The 20422-nt window shown below is 37.8% G+C and overlaps 1 protein-coding gene across 1 annotated transcript in view; it reads right to left on the bottom strand.

Annotated features, from left to right (window-relative positions):
• The window catches only part of ibtk (inhibitor of Bruton agammaglobulinemia tyrosine kinase), a 41817-nt gene that overhangs the window by 16336 nt on the left and 5059 nt on the right, over positions 1 to 20422 (bottom strand). Inside the window, exons 2-21 of the mRNA XM_088625910.1 lie at positions 18311 to 19122; positions 17697 to 17793; positions 17080 to 17204; positions 15115 to 15225; positions 14393 to 14563; positions 13422 to 13539; positions 12872 to 13052; positions 12660 to 12783; positions 10424 to 10601; positions 9711 to 9882; positions 8279 to 8884; positions 7507 to 7593; positions 7156 to 7238; positions 6993 to 7030; positions 6485 to 6581; positions 4310 to 4411; positions 3865 to 3982; positions 3720 to 3780; positions 3167 to 3294; positions 280 to 392 (exon numbers count right to left, since the gene is read on the bottom strand). Of these exons, the coding sequence (XP_088482036.1) occupies positions 280 to 392; positions 3167 to 3294; positions 3720 to 3780; positions 3865 to 3982; positions 4310 to 4411; positions 6485 to 6581; positions 6993 to 7030; positions 7156 to 7238; positions 7507 to 7593; positions 8279 to 8884; positions 9711 to 9882; positions 10424 to 10601; positions 12660 to 12783; positions 12872 to 13052; positions 13422 to 13539; positions 14393 to 14563; positions 15115 to 15225; positions 17080 to 17204; positions 17697 to 17793; positions 18311 to 18634 (3034 nt within the window). The 5' untranslated portion in view covers positions 18635 to 19122. The remainder of the gene's footprint in view (positions 1 to 279; positions 393 to 3166; positions 3295 to 3719; positions 3781 to 3864; positions 3983 to 4309; positions 4412 to 6484; positions 6582 to 6992; positions 7031 to 7155; positions 7239 to 7506; positions 7594 to 8278; positions 8885 to 9710; positions 9883 to 10423; positions 10602 to 12659; positions 12784 to 12871; positions 13053 to 13421; positions 13540 to 14392; positions 14564 to 15114; positions 15226 to 17079; positions 17205 to 17696; positions 17794 to 18310; positions 19123 to 20422) is intronic.

The raw sequence follows: 20422 nt of genomic DNA, 5'->3' as shown, positions 1-20422 counted from the left end.
CTGCCTATTTTGCCCATTCAATCCTTATCATGTCCTAGAGCAAAGGAGTGGTAGAGAATGCTGTGAGAATTCTCCATGCTGTGATTGTTAGCAAGGGATAAGGGTATTCCCAGGAGAAAAGCATGTAATAAAACTTCAGAAAAACATGTCCTATGTACCACTTCAAATATAATATTAAATACAGTACATATAGATCAAAATCTGTTGACAATGCTTCTTGCCTAGCCACATTTCAGCACAACTTTCCACTTGCTTAAAGATGAAGTGCTATGGTTTAACCTGCACAAGGTGGGCTCTGAATGATGTCAGACAGGTTATAACCTCCAGAGCTGTCAGATCGTTTTCTTGGCTTCTTCTTGGCCTTCATTTTGACTTTCTTTAACAGGGTTTCTCTGAAATGGGAAAAAAAAATAAACTAACCGTAAAAAGATGGGAAAAAAAATACAAGGGTGGCAATTTTGTATGTCTTAAACAGAACCCATCTTTAGAACAAAGTATCAAGTCTTTAATTCTGATTAAAAGCTTATTATGTTCTGAATGTTTCAGATGCCAACGACAGTGAAATTTAACAATACTACAGTAGTACTAATGATAACATTACTGCTAAAAGAATCATTAGTGGCCATGCCAACATATCCTTTCCTTGTTAACACATTTATGCAATCTGACTTTTAAGAGAGTTCAAAGGTCACACTTTTTGTTATAAAGTACACAAGGTTCCCCATGTGTGTTCCATTAAAATCATACCCCTATCTGTGCTCTATGGCGAGTTAGAGGAATATTTTGCTTTTGACCTCGAGGAAAGGTAAGAAGTCACAGTTCATTTGTTGCTACAGCACATACTTGGGGGTTATATTTCTGTTGATCCACGTGTTGGCATGATCATATCTGCAGTCATAAAGAACGCAGTATCTTATTTTACATTTGATAAGAAGGTTATAGGTCTTCTATCACCAAAATCATGTGAAGAATGGGCTTTATTTAGTTTTAGATTTAAAATCCCATGGACTACATTCTACTAATATCACAACATCAGCAAACACACACATCGTTGGCCAAAAACAGGAAAAAGGAGGAGTAAATGGGTATTTTTAAGATGGCAATGTTCAAACTGAAACCACATTTATGGTCCACAGTTCTGCCATCATTCCTATTTTACTGTACAGGGTAATACGTATAACACAGAAGAGAGACTTAAAAGGACCAGTGTTCTTGCCCAAGCAGCAACTGTAAGAAGTGCAGTTATCATCCCATAATGCCATCAGCTGCTCTGATTTGGTTAAGTCACCCTGAAGTCAGACGCCAGACTCCCAAAGAAGGTTCTCTTCTCCAATCTTTGCCAATGGCAATTGCACCAGAGGAGGACAGAAGAAGATATACAGTAGTAAATGCAAAGGAATAAATGCAGAATCAAAATCAACTCCTGGGTCTTTAACCACACAAGATGGAAGGACAACCATAAATTTGAGACCCACAGGTGTCAGAATATGGAAATAAATTGTGCTATAGGAAGTTGTTCACGTCTTTGGAGATATCTGTGATAGTGTGAGAATACTATACGGGTCTCATCAGTTGCTTTTGGAAAGTTTCACGAAAACCTATTATCCTTCACCAACCAACGAATGATAATACACCAAGTTCAATTTCAATCAGCCAAACTCATTCAAAGAAAACTGACTTTTTTCCCCAACTAATCCAATATGACAGCGAAACCATGTGACCAAACCACCTACCCCATTAAACTCTAAACTTTGGGCATTTCCAAATTTGCTGCAAATTGCTTGAGAGCTCTGAGGGCTATATTAGGTTTCATGGGCCTCAAGATTAAATGCAGTATACAGAAATATCAAACCTATAAATCATTAGCATAGTGAAGACCCATTAGCATAACAAGAGCCACTGCATCATGAGGTACAAGCTTGAATCTAGATAGGAAGTAAACCCGCACCCCATTACCTAAACTAGTCCTAAGCCCCAGAGAAGAAAAGTAATCAGTCATGAGAAGGGCTAAGGTGAGATAAGATCACTTTTGGCATTGGACTTCAAAAACTACTTCTTTCTTTTGACCAAAATTACTGTCCTAAGAATGCAATTAGGGTCCAGGAGAAAGAATGCCTGGTGGTCTAGTGGACCACTGAATCTATCTGTTACTATCTACTGGGGAGAGACATTGAGAGAAACAAGCATAGCAACATAGAAACAGAAGCTACAAGAAACCTAACCCTAACCTCAACCCAACCTCTCATAATCCATAACTGGGCTTCCACAAGAGTGTGAACAAAAAGACCACTGCACCAGGAATCTCAATTAAATGCACTGATGGGTTCCATATTCCTCTCTAGGTATACAACAACTTCAACACTTAAGAGCAACCAGGAGGTCAGAGCTAAAGAAAATAGTTAATTCCCTTAATGCTCTTGAAAAGTGCTCCTCGTGAGGCCTCACAGGCTCTGAGAAGAAGGACAAAGGAGGGTGAAGCCCTGCCAACTTGAAAGAGCTCCACCGAGTTCTGACTGAGGAAACATAAACCTGCCATGCCACAGAAAGCAAAGCAGCGGAATGGCCTCGGGGACTTAACGAAAAACAAAAGTGAGCTCGTCTTCCTCTGTCCAGAAAAAAAAAAACACAGGGGTCATCTACAGGGCCACATATAACAACAAAGAAAAAGACATAGCAGCCATCTTGTTTCATGCACATACCCCGTTTTCACCCATTCTCATCTAGTTGGTATTGAATGGCACTGTATCTAGACAGATAGGACTTAAGTTTTTGAGCAGGAGAGGCTATGCAACTTAAACCACCTTTCCCAAAATAGCCAATGACCCACGACAGGCACAAAAAGTAAAGTACTTTTTTGTGTTCAAGCTTTACAAAGCTTTGGTTTTTCACATAGGTTCAAATCAATGGGTTATATCCACATTTTTTTGTCAACAACTTAATAACTTCTCCATCCCAGTATATGTTTCTAGTATACAGTTTCCAGGCTGCCCAGTCTCTGAACACCAGCACTTTCAAAAAAGAGAATAAAAAACCATCACAACGATTGTCCCAAAGTCTAAAGAAAACATCCTTAGAAATTTACAGGATCATAGCTGCCACCAGGATGACTAATACAAATCAGCTGCCAGTAACTCAAAAGTAAATTTTAGTTTCCATAGTCTCATACCTGGATGCTTGATCCATATCCGTGTCTTGTTTACTGCACAGCAAGGTTTCCCAGTCATCTGTCTCAAAGGAGCTAAGGTCTGGCCCATCAGGGTAAGGAGTGATCACTCTCCTCTGCATGGCAGGAATCTGCATATTGCAATATTAAACATTGAAGTTGACCTTTAAAGTGTAAAATGTATTTATGTACATGCATATGCTGCTAACATTCTATACAAAGAAAAAGCATGTAATAAACACTAACATGATAAATCACCACATTTGAGGGAATACCACTGCTAACACAAACAGCTGCAAAATCAGAAATAATAAGTTATTTTTATGTGGAAACCTGCCTGCACAGACAGTAATAGGTTTATTTAGGTTTTGTGGAAATTGACATGTGGGCTTAAGTTTTGACTTAAAAGGAACCTAAGTAATTTCTGCTGAATATTATAAATGTGATAGGGTGTTTGAAGTAGGCATTTCATATAGAAGATTAATCAATTCTTACAAACTATTTTCAATCAATAACCAATAATCCAATGCAAACAGTCCATGAGACTCCAGCATACCAACTTCCTATAGGCCACAGACAGCTCCACCAAAACCTCATCACTAAGGACATCCAGGGCTCTAGGAACATTAAAAAGAATGGATTTAGTAAAACAATAAGCGTAACATAAGACATAAGCAACAAAAATAGTTAGGTTTTGTCACCTTGATTCCAATAATGCTGCCATGTTCAACACTATGAATTGCAAGCAAGACAGTTTCAACTGATCAGCGTTGTACATTGCAGCAAACTCAAGAAGATCTGCAGCATTCTTTAGTGTTACTGGAAAGGAAAAAAGAAACCGATCACTGAAAACTAACTGGTCAATAAATAAAACATTCATACTGATAAGCATATTGCCAGTGTGTTGTCGTATCTGAATTCCTAATCTACAAAGAAAAAAAAAAAGACAATTTAGGAAAAAGATCCTTGTTGATATCTTTATTATTTATAAGCAATTTTTACAGATGTCCTTTCAGACCATTAAAGGAATAAACAATCCACACATACATCTTTCAACATTACAGTGTTCTTACTTAAAAAAATGATAAGCCAATCTAAGAACCAAGCATAAAAATGTAGAATCAATTAAAAATAAAGATTACTAACATTTCTCAGTAATTGCAACTTCACACATCTCCTTTAAACGGGTGATGAGGAGCTGGTCTGCCACGACAAGCACATTGCACAGGAACTCCACATTAAGGGATTCTAGAATTGGTAAAGAGAATATTATTATTAACCTAAGGTACTACATTTCCCCAGTTATTTTACAGATTTTATCCCATAAGGAAGACAAAGATAAGTCAACGTACAAGTAGCCATACTAAAAAAAAACAGCATTTGTTAATCTGGACAATCTTGTGTTACATTAGGACTACTGCAGTAACATTCAAAATGTCATTTTGCATTTGGTGCAGCATGGGACTGCTCTTGAGGGTGCTGTTTAATTTCTCTACTAGCTGCCACAAAAATGTCTTAATTCTGAGTTATGAGGCAATGGTAATGCCTGCAGTTGGAATTCTCCAGTTGTGGTGAGTAACATAAGATACATAGCAACCTCAAAGAAACACTACTTTGGATCTTGAAGACTAGCGTGGTTAACGGTGTAGTGGAAACAAAACCAATATAAATTTAAAAACATTTCAGAATATGAACAATGACAACTACATTAAACAGATAGGCCAAATAGCTCCCTCTGGAGTATCATTTGCCTTATGTTCTCAGTTGTGGAAATGTGCAATACTGCATTTTGCTGAACATTACAACTTGAATTTAAAGGAAAGCAAAATTTTTTGAAAGAACGTAAATGCATGTGCTTGACAAATTTTGAAACTGCTCACATTTTTAGACTTCAAAAACATTCAGTGAAACAACAACTTTAGACTGTAAGCAGCAATAACGATCAAAATCTAAAAATACTGAAGATTTCTTTCATAAGGTCTTTTATAATTTTGTAAGGCCTTCCTAAGATTCCTAATATGACTGCTCATTAATACACTTAAACATAAATTTGTGCATCAATGTCATCAAAGCCACACACTTGGATTATCAAAGCTTCAGTTTAAGTAAATATGCGAGTCAAATATGAACAACCAACTGCAAACAGGAAGAATGTTAAGAATTTGTAGGGGTACTGTGCTACAGTATGTTGTTGGTTATGTTGCTGGTTGGCTGTCTCCACCAAGTGTCCATCCTCTGCATCTTACTTAATCCAGAATTGCACAGATATCTATATGCAGCAATAGGTAAATCTGAGTCACTGACTAAAGCAAACCTTCTTAGTAATGTTTTGCTTTTTGATTATGTGTCATTAGGGAAAATAAAGAAATGGTATTGACCCTGCAAAGGTAACTTACTGTTTTTAGACAATAAGTACATTTTTACCACATATCCAATAAGAGCCTGCATCCAAACCACACAATACAGAATTAGGAAGTTTCAAATCCTGAAGCCCACAACATTCTCTCCACCCTCTGGAGTTTCCATAACAGGGAGCTTCTGTGTGACACAGACCTATGTTCTTAGTTATGTTATTAGAATGGCTCCATAGATGGATAGGATACAGATCCCTAAATCTCACAAACATTTTTTATTTGGAATTGCCATTTTACTTCCTCCCAAGTTGCAACTGTAACTGTAATCACCTTGGCTTACAACTGCAGCCCTCATACCGGCAAGGAGGAGGTCAGCATTGTGCATGTGCTACTCCTGTGCCAAGAGAGATGTGCCGAGCTCCAAAGCTTGTTACAGGAGAATTAACGCTGACCAGCTCTCGCAGACAACACTGACAGCACACAGCTGCCACAGCAAGTCACAGAAGTTGTCGATGTAAAGCAATCCAAGGATAGCCAGGTTGACTCAGACCCACACAAAGGTAGCAAGCAAGTGCCTTCCTTAGTTAAGACACTCAGGAATGCCTCTGAGCAATAGGATCATAAAAAGAAAAATACAAAGCTGAAACGACTAAGTTAAAAAATAACAAACTTTACCACGATTAACTTTCCTGCAGTTTTCTTTTACACAATTAGGCTGCAAAAAATGTGCCATCAACATAACAGTAAACTGCTATTTCAGTTTAACACCGGTTGCGATGTTACTACTAACGGCAGTCAGTAGTTAATTACACTCCGTAAATTACTAGAATTATCTTACGCTGAAGGCTGCAATTCCACTGACATCTAACTGCCAAGACACTTGAAGGACATACAGTACTTTAAGATAAATATAGAAGTTTAGATCAACAAAGTTACCTAGAATGATTCTATATATTAACAACTGTACCTTTCACTGTTGCCGATTCATCTGTGTAGATGTAGTCAATGATGACCTGCAGGATATCCGACTGGATAGGCATGTCCAGAGCAGCACAGGAAGTGCCCTGTGTTGGTCAGAGAACAGACCAGAGATAGTGAGAAATACTGCCAGGTCAGTTGAGCATTATCTTGTGTATGAGGATGTTATTGAATACAGTAGAAGAACAAAAGAGACACAAATAATTCCATGTAGCAATTGGAGAGAACCATAGCCACCTCTGATCTGCTGGGATTTCCTTTCATAATACTCTGCAATACATAAGCTCTAAACAGGCGACACCGGCGTAAAAACAATCCAATGTCTGTTAACTGATCAATTACTCCATCTGAAATTCCTCAAATGAAACACTGATAAATATTTCTCAGACATCAGAAGTGAGGAATTTAATAAAATGTTTCAATTAACATGCAAACAGACAATAGTGGGGTTAAACTCTGTCCATAAAAAAAATAACCTTTTAAATCCATGGCCTTACCTCAATCCAGGAGCTGCCTAACATGCTGCGGAAATAATCTGCAAGAGAAATACCAATGTATTTACAACAAATGTTATCAAATACGAAATACCACACTAAAAGTACCATAATGTACACAGATGAAAGGCTTTTCCATATTGATCAATATAAAATGTCCATTTACCTAGCCGTGCAGATAACACACACTTGTGACATGGAAACTCTTTCCCATCCTCAGACATCAGAGTAACATCACAAAGATAGGAGCTGAGCAAGACAGAAAATGAACCGTAAAATTCTGCAGCAAATCCTAATTATTCAAGTGAGAAGCATTTCATTTAATTAAATAACAAAGATTTAAGTGAAAGAATTGAAAGATAAATTAATAAACTAATTTTCTCATACTACCTTCAGAATGAACCAACAGATTCGTAACAATTAAAAAAGTGTAAAACATCTATCTTGCATAATATTTAAAAACTTTCAAACAACCGAATCTAAGCTAGCAAAGATTCCTTAAAAAATGGATACTTGCCACTTCTTCTGATTGAATTTTAGTCTGCTCCCAGCCTTCTTGTGTAAAATGTTGATTTTTCCATTTTCAAATTTAACTCCATCCAAGCTATAAAAAAGTCCAGAAATGTTCATAAAAAGTACGTTACTCAAGTGAGCTGAAACACTGTAACACACAATTATGCAACAATACCTGAAACCTGAAATTGCTAGAAAACAAATACTTGAAAAAAACAAATGCTAGAAAACTCATATACTTCTCAGTTTCATCGCCATTAAGTATGGTCAGGAGAATAGTACCAGCAGTAACGTTTTCCATTTGTGTATGTCCATCCTTGTAAGAAGAGATGCAAAAGTTTGTTTTTACTTCTGTGAAAGCCTTAATGCTGCAAGACCAAGATTAATTTCCAGTTTCTTTATGACACCACTGGAAATTTATCTTCCAAAATCCAGAAAAACACTAAGTTTTAAAATAAAACATACACTTTGACATCTTAGAATGTAGACTAGAAACAAAGTTATATTTTTCCCCATGGTATTTTGCTGTATGTCCTGTTCATGTTTTGCCAATAAACTATCAAATATCCTTGCTCAATGCACGAACAGAAAAATAACTTAAGACATATCAAAAATGGACAGGGACATACACAAATAAAATGAAGCTCAAGCTCATTTATTAAAGTCTAGCTTCTGGGTTATTTTTATTAGTTAGATCAAAGTATTTTGTCTTTGACTAACATGACAAGGACTGAAAAATAAGCACATATGAACGTTTTCTGTAAATTCATTCTTACCGTGCAGACAGGCCAATGATGCCAAACTTCTTTGCCATGGCTTGCAGTGTTTTTACTGGGTTGCCCTCCTCACAGCCCTCTTTACCCTTCTTGCTGTTTTTTGCTTTGATTTTCCGTTTCTCTCCATCGCCATTGACTTGACAGCTCCTGTAAACCTCATAGGCAGATTTGCCTTTCAGCCCTTCATTAAAGCTTATCTTTTGCAAGGTGGAAATAAGTGTATCCTGGTGGTCTTCTGACCTCTCCTCCTGAGGTATCTTTGCTCTGTAACCGTGGAAGAGCATGTTGCAGGTGTCAGTGTAGATGAACTGTAAGAGCTGCTCAAACATGTCGGGATGGACTTTTTCCATGACAAAAAGCTCACACCCCACCGCATCCTCGCTGGTTTGAAGAATGTCTGGCAATTCAACCCGGTCTGACTCAGGGTAGAACTGTTTTCGAAAGAAGTCAGACCTCATGGCGAGGATATATTTGTGCACTGGGAAAGTCCTGTTGCCCACTTGAAGAGTTGCATCATGGAGGTCATCCGTTTCACCAGCTTCATCAAGCAGCCCCTGTAAGTCTTTGGAGAAGGCCGATGCTGACACGGTAGGAATTTCATACAGGCTACAAAAGAGAACACATAAAAAGGTTACAAGAAATGTTACAAAAATAAACAGTGTACTAAGTAGACTCCATCCACTATCAGAAAGCAGTTATTCATGATAAGAGTCTCAACTACCCAGAGTCAACTGCAGAACCACACGGTGTGAGGCAGGACTACTGCAAGGACAGGATCCCAGTCCATACTGTATAGGAAAGGTTACAAATTCCGATGAGACCATTCTTCCCACCTATTTCATTTGTTTGCTAAAAGCAGAGTCATCGAAGGATGTTATCCAGCTGTTTCATAAAATGTTTCAATAGCATGGCTGGGCAGCTTGTTCCCGACTCGCAAAAACGTGCAAAAAAAAGTGTACCATGCTGTAAATGCACTTATCCTTAATTTCCATGTGTTTCACTACTGATTCTAAAGATGTTCTCAAACATACAGACAGTTTAGAGGCACAAACTAAACTAGCCATAATGTTTCTGAGAGTTGGGAGGAAACCCAAGCACAGTGATACTGGCAAGAACCCCTGTGTGCTGAGTAACATGCAAACTTCAGACAGAAGGCACTCTAGACTGGAAATCAGGAAATTACTTGTAGACCCTGAGGCAACAGTGCTCCCAATGAGCATCACCAAATTTCTACCAAATTTATGAAGATCAATACTAGACTTCCAGGGAACTATGTCATTATTTTTAGATTACACAACATTTCTTTCTTGGATTTATAAAACCGAACACATACAATGGGAATAACGTACCTCTAACAGATGATTTTGGTGGTTTAAGAAATTGACCAAACTGGAGAAATATCAAAGGTCCATTCAAAAGCAAAAAAAAATACCTGGTCTTGGGATCTGACTGCAAAAGGGCAAAGTTACGTCCTTTGGGTTCCATGGTAATACTGACAGCTCGATGCACATGGGGAAGTTTTTCTAGCTGAATTCTCTCATATGCTTGACTGCCATCAGAGTGACAGGACACCTCTGCACCACTTCCAGAGGCTAGAACATCATCTTCATGCCAGGAACATAAACAAAATCAACAGAGGAGATAGCTTTAACATAAATCTAAGAAAAAGATACATTGGCAACATCCATGTATGTAATGACATAAAGACTAGGAATGCCTATAAGTTTAAAGCCGAGAAACAACAGTATTGACAAGAAAATATTAAGCCATTTAAGACAGCATTACTTGGCTTGTACCATGTCAAAATCGCAAGGCCATGCCTTGTAAAATTCCTATTTATGTTAAGAACCACTTCACAAAGCCCTTAGATTTCTGCAATTACAAAAGGGATTAAAATACACACAATCATATACTAGGAAGACATCCACAGGTCACAGAAGCCTCAGGCTATGAAAGCAATTGAAAAAAAAATCGAATTATTTTTGTAAAATCATATAAGTCTGCACAGCACGATTTTCTATAACACAAGCCAGTGAAATACGATAGGTCAGGAAAAATGTAATTGAAACACCTATAATACGGTTGATGAGAAACTAATAGTGTTTGAAGTTTAAATTCAATACATTTATTTCTTCATATACCCACCTCTCTTTGCTGTGCTCTTCCTACTGGCTGTCACCCAGTGCCCTGCAAATCCTTCACCTTCTTGAGTGATAAACATCATTTCATTTTTACCAAGGCTTATATCAGACATGAACACCTGACGCCCATAAGCCCATCTGCACTGCTTCAGGCAGCTACTAGACGATTTCCAGCAGAAGACCTGAAAAGAAGAAGTGTGTGAAGTTGAAATGATACAATACAAAAAATTCCCATCAAAACATTGGTATAATACTTTATGGCATTCTTTGGGTTCTTACGTTTTAACACATTTTACCATGCACATGTGAAAAATCACATCAAGTATTTCTATAAAACTAGGATCAAAGTTAAATACATTATTGATTTTAATTAAATTAAGAATAAAATATCTATTCCCACATCTTCAATTCCTTGCTGGAAAAACTTCATGATAATAAACACATATATATATAATTAACATATATAAATATATTAATATAAACATGTAATTTCTGTCGCTTGTCGCTATTATAAATGCAGGCATAATTATCAGCACCTTCCTTCCATGATAAAGATGTTCACTAATTTACTGCAGTCTGACTTTAACCACTTAATATTTTTTTCCTTGAAGTTTGAAGAAGCACTTCTGTCTTTTTTCAAGCTTGGTTACTTTATTAGTTGTCTGCAAAATCTTGATCACTTTGCAGAATGCTACTTGAATTATTATTGAAAGTAATGTATTCTGAAACCATCCTAGCCACTACCCACTGCATCTTTCCTTATTACAAATATAATGTAACTCAAAGTTCATCATTGCAGTTAAAACAGCACAAATACCAGGCTTAGTCACTTTTACCTAGCCTGTACCGGAAGGTTAAACAAGGTAAGAATTATCTTCACCTACTTGCAGTGACGTGACAGCAAACTTCACAAGCTAAGTCAGTGGTTCTCAAACTTTTTGGACCAAGTACCACCCCTAACCCAACCAAAGCATCAAAGTACCACCTACAAGTCATCATCTCATAGGAAGCCCATAAATTCTCAATGACCAACATGAGCACGTGTGCACACATACATATAATAAATATTATAATAATAAACTTTGTTTGATATAGGGTCGTTGCAGGTGGCTTTTCAAACTGTTTTACAGAACCAAAACAGTAACAACAACAAATAAAAATAATTAAAAAGCACCATTTCAGTGAGAGGGGTGAGCCTATTTAGTCGAGCAAAGCAGATGTGAATTAATTTTTCAAGCCTTGATACAATTCACAATAGAGTCTGTCAGGCATTTTCTTGATGGCAAAGGTCTCGCGGTGAACACATTTTATCCAGTCGATGCCATTCTCTTCGATAAATTCATTCAGAAGCTGAAATATGTGCTCTTCTGTAGTTCCTATTGGTAGCGGCTTACAGAACAGAAAGTCCTCATGGGACGTACCCCCAAACTCATATCTAATGTAAACGGGGCTCCACGGCCGAAACGTTGTGTTCTCTTTCTTCTTTTTTTCAGCATGGAATAAACCTATTACTTATAGAATTACATAGTAGCTCTGTGTCCACTGAAGTATTAGCGTGCACTGTATCGTAGTATGTAGGCTGCTTATTCGACACGTATTAAAATAGAAAATATGAAAACCCATCCTGATTTTTCAGCGCACACAACAAAGTTCCAGGGTCATATGGCCTACCAGCTGGCGGCGCTCCGCGTACCACAGTTTGAGAACCACTGAGCTAAGTATCAGAAGAATCATGATAAAGATTCCCTCTAGATGGCAGCACAAGACTGATTATATTGTTTTGAATACAACAATGCTAACAGAGGATTTACAGGTATTAACAAGAAAATATTAAGCCATTTAATATTAAGCCCCATGTTATATGTAAATTATTGCATTTAGTTTTTCATTTCATTTCCAGTTTTTCTACTTAGAATCAGTACATTATTATCATTAGCCAGCCAAAAAGATGGAAGAGGTAGAAACTACAGAATACAAATGTATAAAAATAAGAGGTTCTTGTTTACCACTTCCTGGAGGAAGCAAAGCATATATGCTTTCAAAATGCATATGACTTTCTTTTCCAGAATAAGCAAGTCATTAAGGCGTATGTGCGTCTTAAAATTATAGGAAACAAAATATTTTCATGCAAAATCATTGGAAAACAACTAATTAACATAAACCAAAGTCTGTTGATTTTTCAGATTATTTTCAGATACAGTATCATATTTGGAACACAGGATCAGTGAGGAAAATCTTACTCTTCCAGCTTCATCCAGGGCTAGGATTGACACCTTGTCTCCTCCACCCTCTTTCAGAGTCTGGGGATCCACCCTGTGATCCAAAGAGCCCCCAGCTACAAGCACCTTCTTCAAGTTGAACTGCCTGCGGAGGACAACAGAAAGAACACATAGAGAATCCCAGTACAGGCTGGAGACAAGCTGCCTGTGCAGTGATCCTGTTTCTAACTCACTTAGAAGCCAGTTTCTTGCACTGGTAGTCAGTGAGCAGGTACACATCCCCCCTGTCGGTCACACACACGGTGGCGCCGTTGCTGGCTGCGGCCATGGAGAGGGAGACGTCCTTGTGATGCAATGCAGACACCTGACGGGGAGCGGTCACACACCTTTCCCCATTAGGGTCCAAAAGATAACCTTGAGAGTTCAACAACAAAAGTAACTCCGTTAGCCCGTTTCAGCTGATGACTGATTTTTCATTGTCAGAAAAAACAACAGTCCAGAATTTGTACTCATGTGCTGGAGATGTGACAGCTTGTGTACTGATGCAGCAGAGATGCTAGCTTTTAGGTCTTTCTGTGGGTTATTTATTGAGTTCTGTTGGGGACACAGATGCATTTGTTTCATTTCCTTCCAAGGCATGATTTAAATTAAAAATATACTGTATACTGCCACAATCAAATTACCTCATGGTCTCCCTTAAAGCTTAAAAAAATCTAAGCATCTTCTCCTTCTTTTTCAAAGAAGCAGCCATGCAATGTACAGTATGTGTTAGCTGTGTCTCACCAAGCTGACCACCGTTGAGTCCCAGAGTGTACACTGCCTCCTTTGTCCACAGCACAGTATGGAATCTGCCAGCTGCCACACCAATAACAGTCCGTCCTTTGAGAGCCTTGGACAAAACCTGCATTCGTTTCATAAAAGATTCTCTTAACTTACATCTAGTCTTCTTTATTTAAACAAAAATTAAAAGCCTTCACACATGATCCTGAACACATGAACCGATTGGAGCTAAGCAGCTGAACTGCTAAGTAGTTGCTTGAGAAGGCTTCAAATTATGTGTTTTTAGGGTCCATGGGTTTCCCGTGTCAAAAATACCTCGGTTAGATTGCCTTACCTGCTTGGGGGTGCATTTTAGAATAGGAAGATAGGCTCCATTTATTTTGTGGCATCTGGGTTTCAGAGAGAGTTATTTAACTGCAGTTTGTATTGCATTTAGTTTAGAAAGCACCTTATCTCTTATTTAGGCCTCTGCATTATTTAAGAGTCAAAATACTTGGTAGCAGTCTGGAGTTTTCTGGGTGGTCAGGACATTAGGCCCCTAGAATTCCTTGTCTGTACTGTAAATACAGTAATATATGTGTTGTATGCTTATGTTGTGTGTAGTGTTTGTATTGTCATTGTTAATAAATATTTGTTTAACCAAGTGCGCCTGGATTATTACTCTATACACCAAATCTGTGCCAGAGAAGAATTTGTGTACCTCTAACTATACTACTTGAATATATTCTGGAGAAATCTATTACAAGTTGGGGGTTATTAATATTTATTTTATTATTGACTAATCCACTTGGTCAATTCCTGCTTATTCTCCATTTTCATAACCCCCCATTTGTCACAACGTTGTAGCGGCCCAGAACATCGGAAAGTCTTTAAACCAACTAGATTTACACTTTTCTTCATGAAGCATTACCTACAATCGAACCAAAAAAGTAGTGTCAGCAGGAAACAATACAGCAGGGCCAATATTTATTTACCTGCTTTGGTACATTACTTGTCGAAGGAGGAGGTACAATGCCAAGCTGATGAAAGGTATTCAGCCCAAAAGTATAAACATATCCGTCTTCTGTCAGCACCACAGTGTGATCCTTGGCAGCAGCCACTTGAGAACAGTGATGGCTGATTAGGCCCTCCACCATGCGTGGAACCTACCAGAGACAGGAGTCAGTGAAGGGGAAAGAAGTGTTCTGTTCCATTGTCAGACTATTCCACTATTCGCCCCTTGAAGCATCTAAAATGGTACTGTTATTATTAGCTCATACACACCGTGATCCGTGAAAAATGAAAGCCATACAAAGCATGCAAGAAAAGGAAAGCAGATATTGAATCTCAGATCATAACCACCCCTTAATCACACTCTATGTAACATGTAATTTCATAAAAAGAAATGAAAAACATGAATTTTTCATTACCATATTTGAAAACTAGCAGTACTATTTTCCTGGTAAGAACCTAGGAGTGCTTTACAAGTTTCATGCCAAATTGGAAGTTATTTAGGAGGAACACGCAGCATCCTGACAGCAGTTCTCAGGAGGAACATACTCATAGTTATGAAGCCTATTCAAATCTGCCGAGTGAGCATCGCGCATTTACAATGATTTGACAGAAAGCCATACCATTTCATTACTCCACACCAGCAAGAAAAAATATATATAGGCAGATGAAACATATGAGAACCTTTTAGTGCAAACTATCATACCAGATATGTCTGCTCATCTCCATGGCCTAGACGGCCTCCTTGTCCATGACCACAAGTATACACCTGGCCTTTCTGGGACAAGAAAACCGAGTGGAATTTACACAGCACAACCTGAAAGACAACGCAACACAAAATTGTTAATGCTTACACTGTGTTGTTTACAAATATAATGCAACACTTCAAATTTTAAAATTCAAAAGCAGAAACATTTTAATTTACAGCATAATGTGTCATTCATAACATGTTACGTCAGTTTTAAGTAGAAGGGCAACACAACCAGATACAACAGTAAACATCATTATTAATGCATAGCCTAACAAAGGCCTAAAGAGAACTGATGTTACTAGGAGTATTACCACATCATCGCTGAAAAGAACTTACCCCTCGTGTCACTCATTTAATTAAAGTGTGTCATTATAAAATAAATATTTAAAATTCACTCCCGGAAACTAAAACAGAACACTATAACACAAATGAAACTAAGAGACATCACAGGTAACATGGCCAGTGAAATCTGACCTGGCATATGAGCCATTTATGAGCTGTTTCCTGTGACAATGAAACATAAAAAAAGATGGGTTTTACAGAGCTGGCAGCGTGTGACTGAAGCCACAGAGAAAGAAGAGCAACAAAAAAAACTGGATGCTGCAGAAATCTTAACCAAAGGTCAACATAAAAAAGTAAAATAGGCAGCTCCATATACTCTAGATACTGTACAGCATTTTAATAATTACTACGAGAACTAATGTACCAGGGCTAGAGTGGCTAAAATCAAATATGGTAATAAGGGATGTTCACACAGTAGATCATCTGTTAGGCTATTTCAACTCTAACTTACAGTCAGAGAAGTATCCATAGACTGGAAAAATAATTTAACACCACCTTATAAAACCAAATCACAAAAATCACGCAGTCACATTTCTGATACAAGTGAAATTTTAGAAATAATACTTGGAAGTAGGAAAGACAGCAATGCATAAAACGTTATGTATTTAGATATCCAGAAAGCATTTAACAACGTCACTCATGAAAGGTTTATTCTCAAATTAGAAGACATGGGAATCCAAGGTAATGTGTTCATTAATTGACAGCTGGGTAATGAACAGGAAATGGCACATCACCTTAACACTGTAGGTACAAATTCTATTCGGGCAGAGGTGTGCCACAGGGTTCTGTTTTAGGCCCACTGCTCTGCATGATATGTACCAATGTTTAGATTCTGATATAGTTAGTAAATTAGTTAAATTTGCAGATTATACATATGGGATACAGGATCTGGGTGATGACCACCATGTTGGATTAAAATTATAAATTAATAAGAATAAGAATACTACCCATATCACCCTGCAACTCAAAACTCGCAACCCACTGAAGATGGTGTGAGCCTGGTAAGCACCTGGATGGGAGACCTCCCATGAAAGCTAAGGTTGCTGCTGGAAGAGGTGTTTGAGGGGGCAGCAGGTCACCCAGTGGGCTCACGCAATGGTCTGTGTGGGTCCTAATGCCCCAGTATAATGACGGGGACACTATACTGTAAAAAGGCACCGTCCTTCTGATGAGATGTAAAACCAAGGTCCTGACTCTCTGTGGGCATTAAACATCCCAAGGTGTTTCTCGAAAAGAATAGGGGTTTTACCCTGGCATCCTGGCCAATTGGCCTTTACCAGTCATGGCTTCCTAATCAAATCCCATCTACGAACTGGCTTCATCACTCCAAGTCTGAGACAATCTGTGCAAGGCTATGTGTAGTAGACAGAACAGCTTTCATCAGAAAAACGCGCAAGAACCCAAATCCTACAAAATAAATGGACACCACAGACTCGAAGAAGTGCTGAATCGATGTTAATACAAAGAAAGCTATAATGAAACAAGTTTTTTTGGTTTGCCTTTTAAAATATTAATTAACTTGTTTGGCGTGTTCTTTCACATTTCATTTTCACTTCACAAGGAAGACAAATGAAATACCTGTTTAATATAAACACCAGTCCTTGAGAACAAATCCACAGGTTCAGGGTGATGTTTACTCTGTTGATTCCCATGACCCAGAGTAAAATTGGTATTATTTCCCCATGTATACACTTCAGTGGGATCTGAAATATTGAAAAATATTTGTTTTGAAATGCTACTATCAATCGGCTATAAGGCATAACTTTCAAATTAGAGTTTTCAAATGAAGTCTCCATTTCTTGCTTGAGAAATGCCTAGACAAAGTTAAGATAAACAAAAGAATGAGAACTTAATTGTATGATAGGGGTTATATACTTTGAGTATATAAATCGATCTGCACTTTTTGCATTATGTGGTTTCATTTGAAAGATGAGAAATTTATTTTACTGGTAATAACATTCCCAAATGTGCAGTAAAGAGAGAAAACTACAGCAACATTGTCAGACTGGTTCTCCATTGACCATCATTAAAAAACTATAGTTTCATGCATGAAGCACAAACTTGGAGATACACTTAAAAAAAATGAAAATAATAAAAGAGAAATTAGGGTAAAAAATAATAGCTTAAATAACAAAAGCACATGCACCTTATTTTGAAAAAAAAATCTATTCAGATTGAAATTTCCTCACACTTACCAGAATTTCTAAAAACAACGTGTGCTGGTCTATCTTTCATAGCCAAATCCAGAACTGAAAGCCCTTCTTTATCGTGAGTACTAAGACAGCCTCCATGCTGAAAAAAACAGAAACAAAACTAACGGCATTTAGAATTCCCTTACATTAGGCCATCAGAACACAACTAGGCCAGTGGTCCATGCAGTCTTCATTTTACATAATCTATTTCCTACTTTATAATAATCAATAAACACCTTAGGAGAAAATTTCCATGTATGAATATACTTCCAACACAACTATCAATGAAGCACCCCCTAAACTAATGAATTATCTAAAGGACTTCAGTTGAAATGTTATAAATGTATACATTATAATCTACAGGAACTATTTCTACCTGTAAATATCACTTGGTTAAGGGTTCTTACCGTATATCTCTACCTGTGATTGTTTTAGCTATACAGAATATAGCATTAATTTGTCTTAACTCCGTTAAGCTACACTTAACAAATACCATTAGTTGTAATTATAACTCCAGTTACTGCAGTACAACTGTGGTAATAATTGTCAAGAAAAACATATAAACACTTAAAATATTATGTCAAAAAGGAAACAGAATCAACTTCCTTAGCTCGTACCTTAACGAGCGACATGAGGCAGTGAATGTGGCCGTAGAACACACTCCTGTGCAAGGCCGTCCATCCCGATTCCTTGTCCTTCGCCAGCAGGTCTGCTCCTTTCACCTCCAGGAGCCAGTCCAGAAGGGACTTTTGCCCGAGCGAAGCTGCAAAGTGAAGGGCCGTCCGGCCGAACTCATCCTTCAGCGTGGCTGCATTGTGGCAACGGGCTGTGAGAAAGGCCTTGAGCTGGCTTTCTGTGCCCTTGGTCAGCGCGGAGATGACCTCCCGAGCGTGCTGAAGAGACCGGCACTTGGTTGTGCAGTCTGGGGGCAACAGGCTCATTCTGAATTGCCTCAGTGAGTCAGTCCCCGATTTTTCCTAGCGATACTTTAGTAATCCCTACTAATCCTCTCCAGAAAAAGAGGCTAATTCTTACGCTGGAAAATATGGTAAGAACCAGAGCCAGAAAATCAGCAGGGTGCTAGAACTGTGCTTGTGTTAAAATCCCACTGCACGCTAGCAACCCCACATTGCCCCTTTTCAGTTCATTTCAATCCAGCTTGAAAACTGCGATACGCAGAACATAGTAGAAGAACACATTTGGCACTTTATGCAGCATCAATAAATAAAGTATAAAAGTTTAGAAATATATACTTCTGTTTTCAATTTACAGTTTTGAGTGCTGTTTTATTTTCAAGTGTTCCGCAAAGGCAACAATTCTGACAACCTTCAATCAATTCTTTCAAACGAAACCATCCGGCAAAGGGGAAGAACCCCTTTCCCCCCCAAACGCTCGAATCCTTTTAAGCCTCCATGATTGTAGAGGGTACCTAAAAGGAAGTGGAAAAGAAAACTTGTCAAGCTTGAGGCAAAAACAGAACCACCTTTACTGTCTACAGTGGTTTCTAACTCTATACAATTACTGAAACAATTTAAGAGCATATGATTTAGGCAGAACACTACAGTCACAACCACAAGTGAAATAAGTCTATTAAATTGCCTGGAATGTCTGGTACTGCTCAATAAACTGCAAATGTGCCTTCAAGTCCCCGTCCCAGCATAAAAAACATTCATTTAATGTGATATTTACACAGAGGTCAGGTCTAAATGCAAAAGTCTGGAATTCAAAGAATAATGAACAAATAAAGTCTAAACAAATAATGAAATATAGGTTTCAATTACACTTCTAATAGGCTATCTGTGATCAGAAATGAATTCTGACATTCTGTACATCATTCAGTAATTATATCTTGGCCTGTATGACACATTTGTAATACTATAGAAACATTCTTTCTTAATCACTGTTCTAACACAAAATTCCATTAATACATCTGAAACCAGTTGAACTCAGATTAAAAATATCAATGAATTTACAGAGGAAAGGACAAAATAATTATTACTTTCAAATCTTTTTATAAAATCTACAAGTTACTAACACAACATTGGGAACAGAGAAAATTTCTGTGGCTGGGATATAAAAATCATGTTCAATTTCAAATTCTAACACTACAAAACAATTTCAACCCTGCCCTGCCAGGGAGTATAGTACTTTTTTTAAACATGTACCAAAAGTTTAAAAGAGAGGATTGAAGCCAAGACCTCTAAAAGACCTCTGAATTTAAAAACAGAGAAAGCAGATTTTTCTAGCTTTCACAATAGCTGGTAAATTAAGAACATTTTTCAGACCATTTGAAAGTCCAGCCTCTCCAGCTTTTCTTTCATTGTTATTAAGTAACTGGCCTTATTCTACAACTCGTCCTAATTAATGTACTTTAAAAGAGAATGTTATTTATGCAGACGTAAGACAATTGCGCTTCTTAAGTTTAATGAACACTCAAACATCCTGGACAGTAGTAGTTAAGATCTTTCAGCTAATAAACTAGAGTAATTTTAAAACACCGCTTCTGAACCCCAGTCCCTGAGGAATCCTCTATCATCAGATTGGTATTCCATCTGAGAAACGAAATGTCCCCATCAACTGAACTGCTGGCTTCATTAGACCTTCCTGAACTGTTTTCTGCACGACTGTACGTCTCTCTGGTTTCAAAATCACCTTGCCAAGAAATTCAACAAATATAAATCTGCTAATCTTTCAGCTTGCCTATTCAATTTCTACTCCCCTATAAACTG

Source organism: Lepisosteus platostomus, chromosome 3 (genome assembly GCF_059453375.1).
Source record: "Lepisosteus platostomus isolate fLepPlt1 chromosome 3, fLepPlt1.hap1, whole genome shotgun sequence".
Lineage (NCBI taxonomy): Eukaryota > Metazoa > Chordata > Actinopteri > Semionotiformes > Lepisosteidae > Lepisosteus > Lepisosteus platostomus.
Note: the sequence above shows the minus strand (reverse complement) of the source record. Positions and strands in the feature narration are given on the sequence as shown.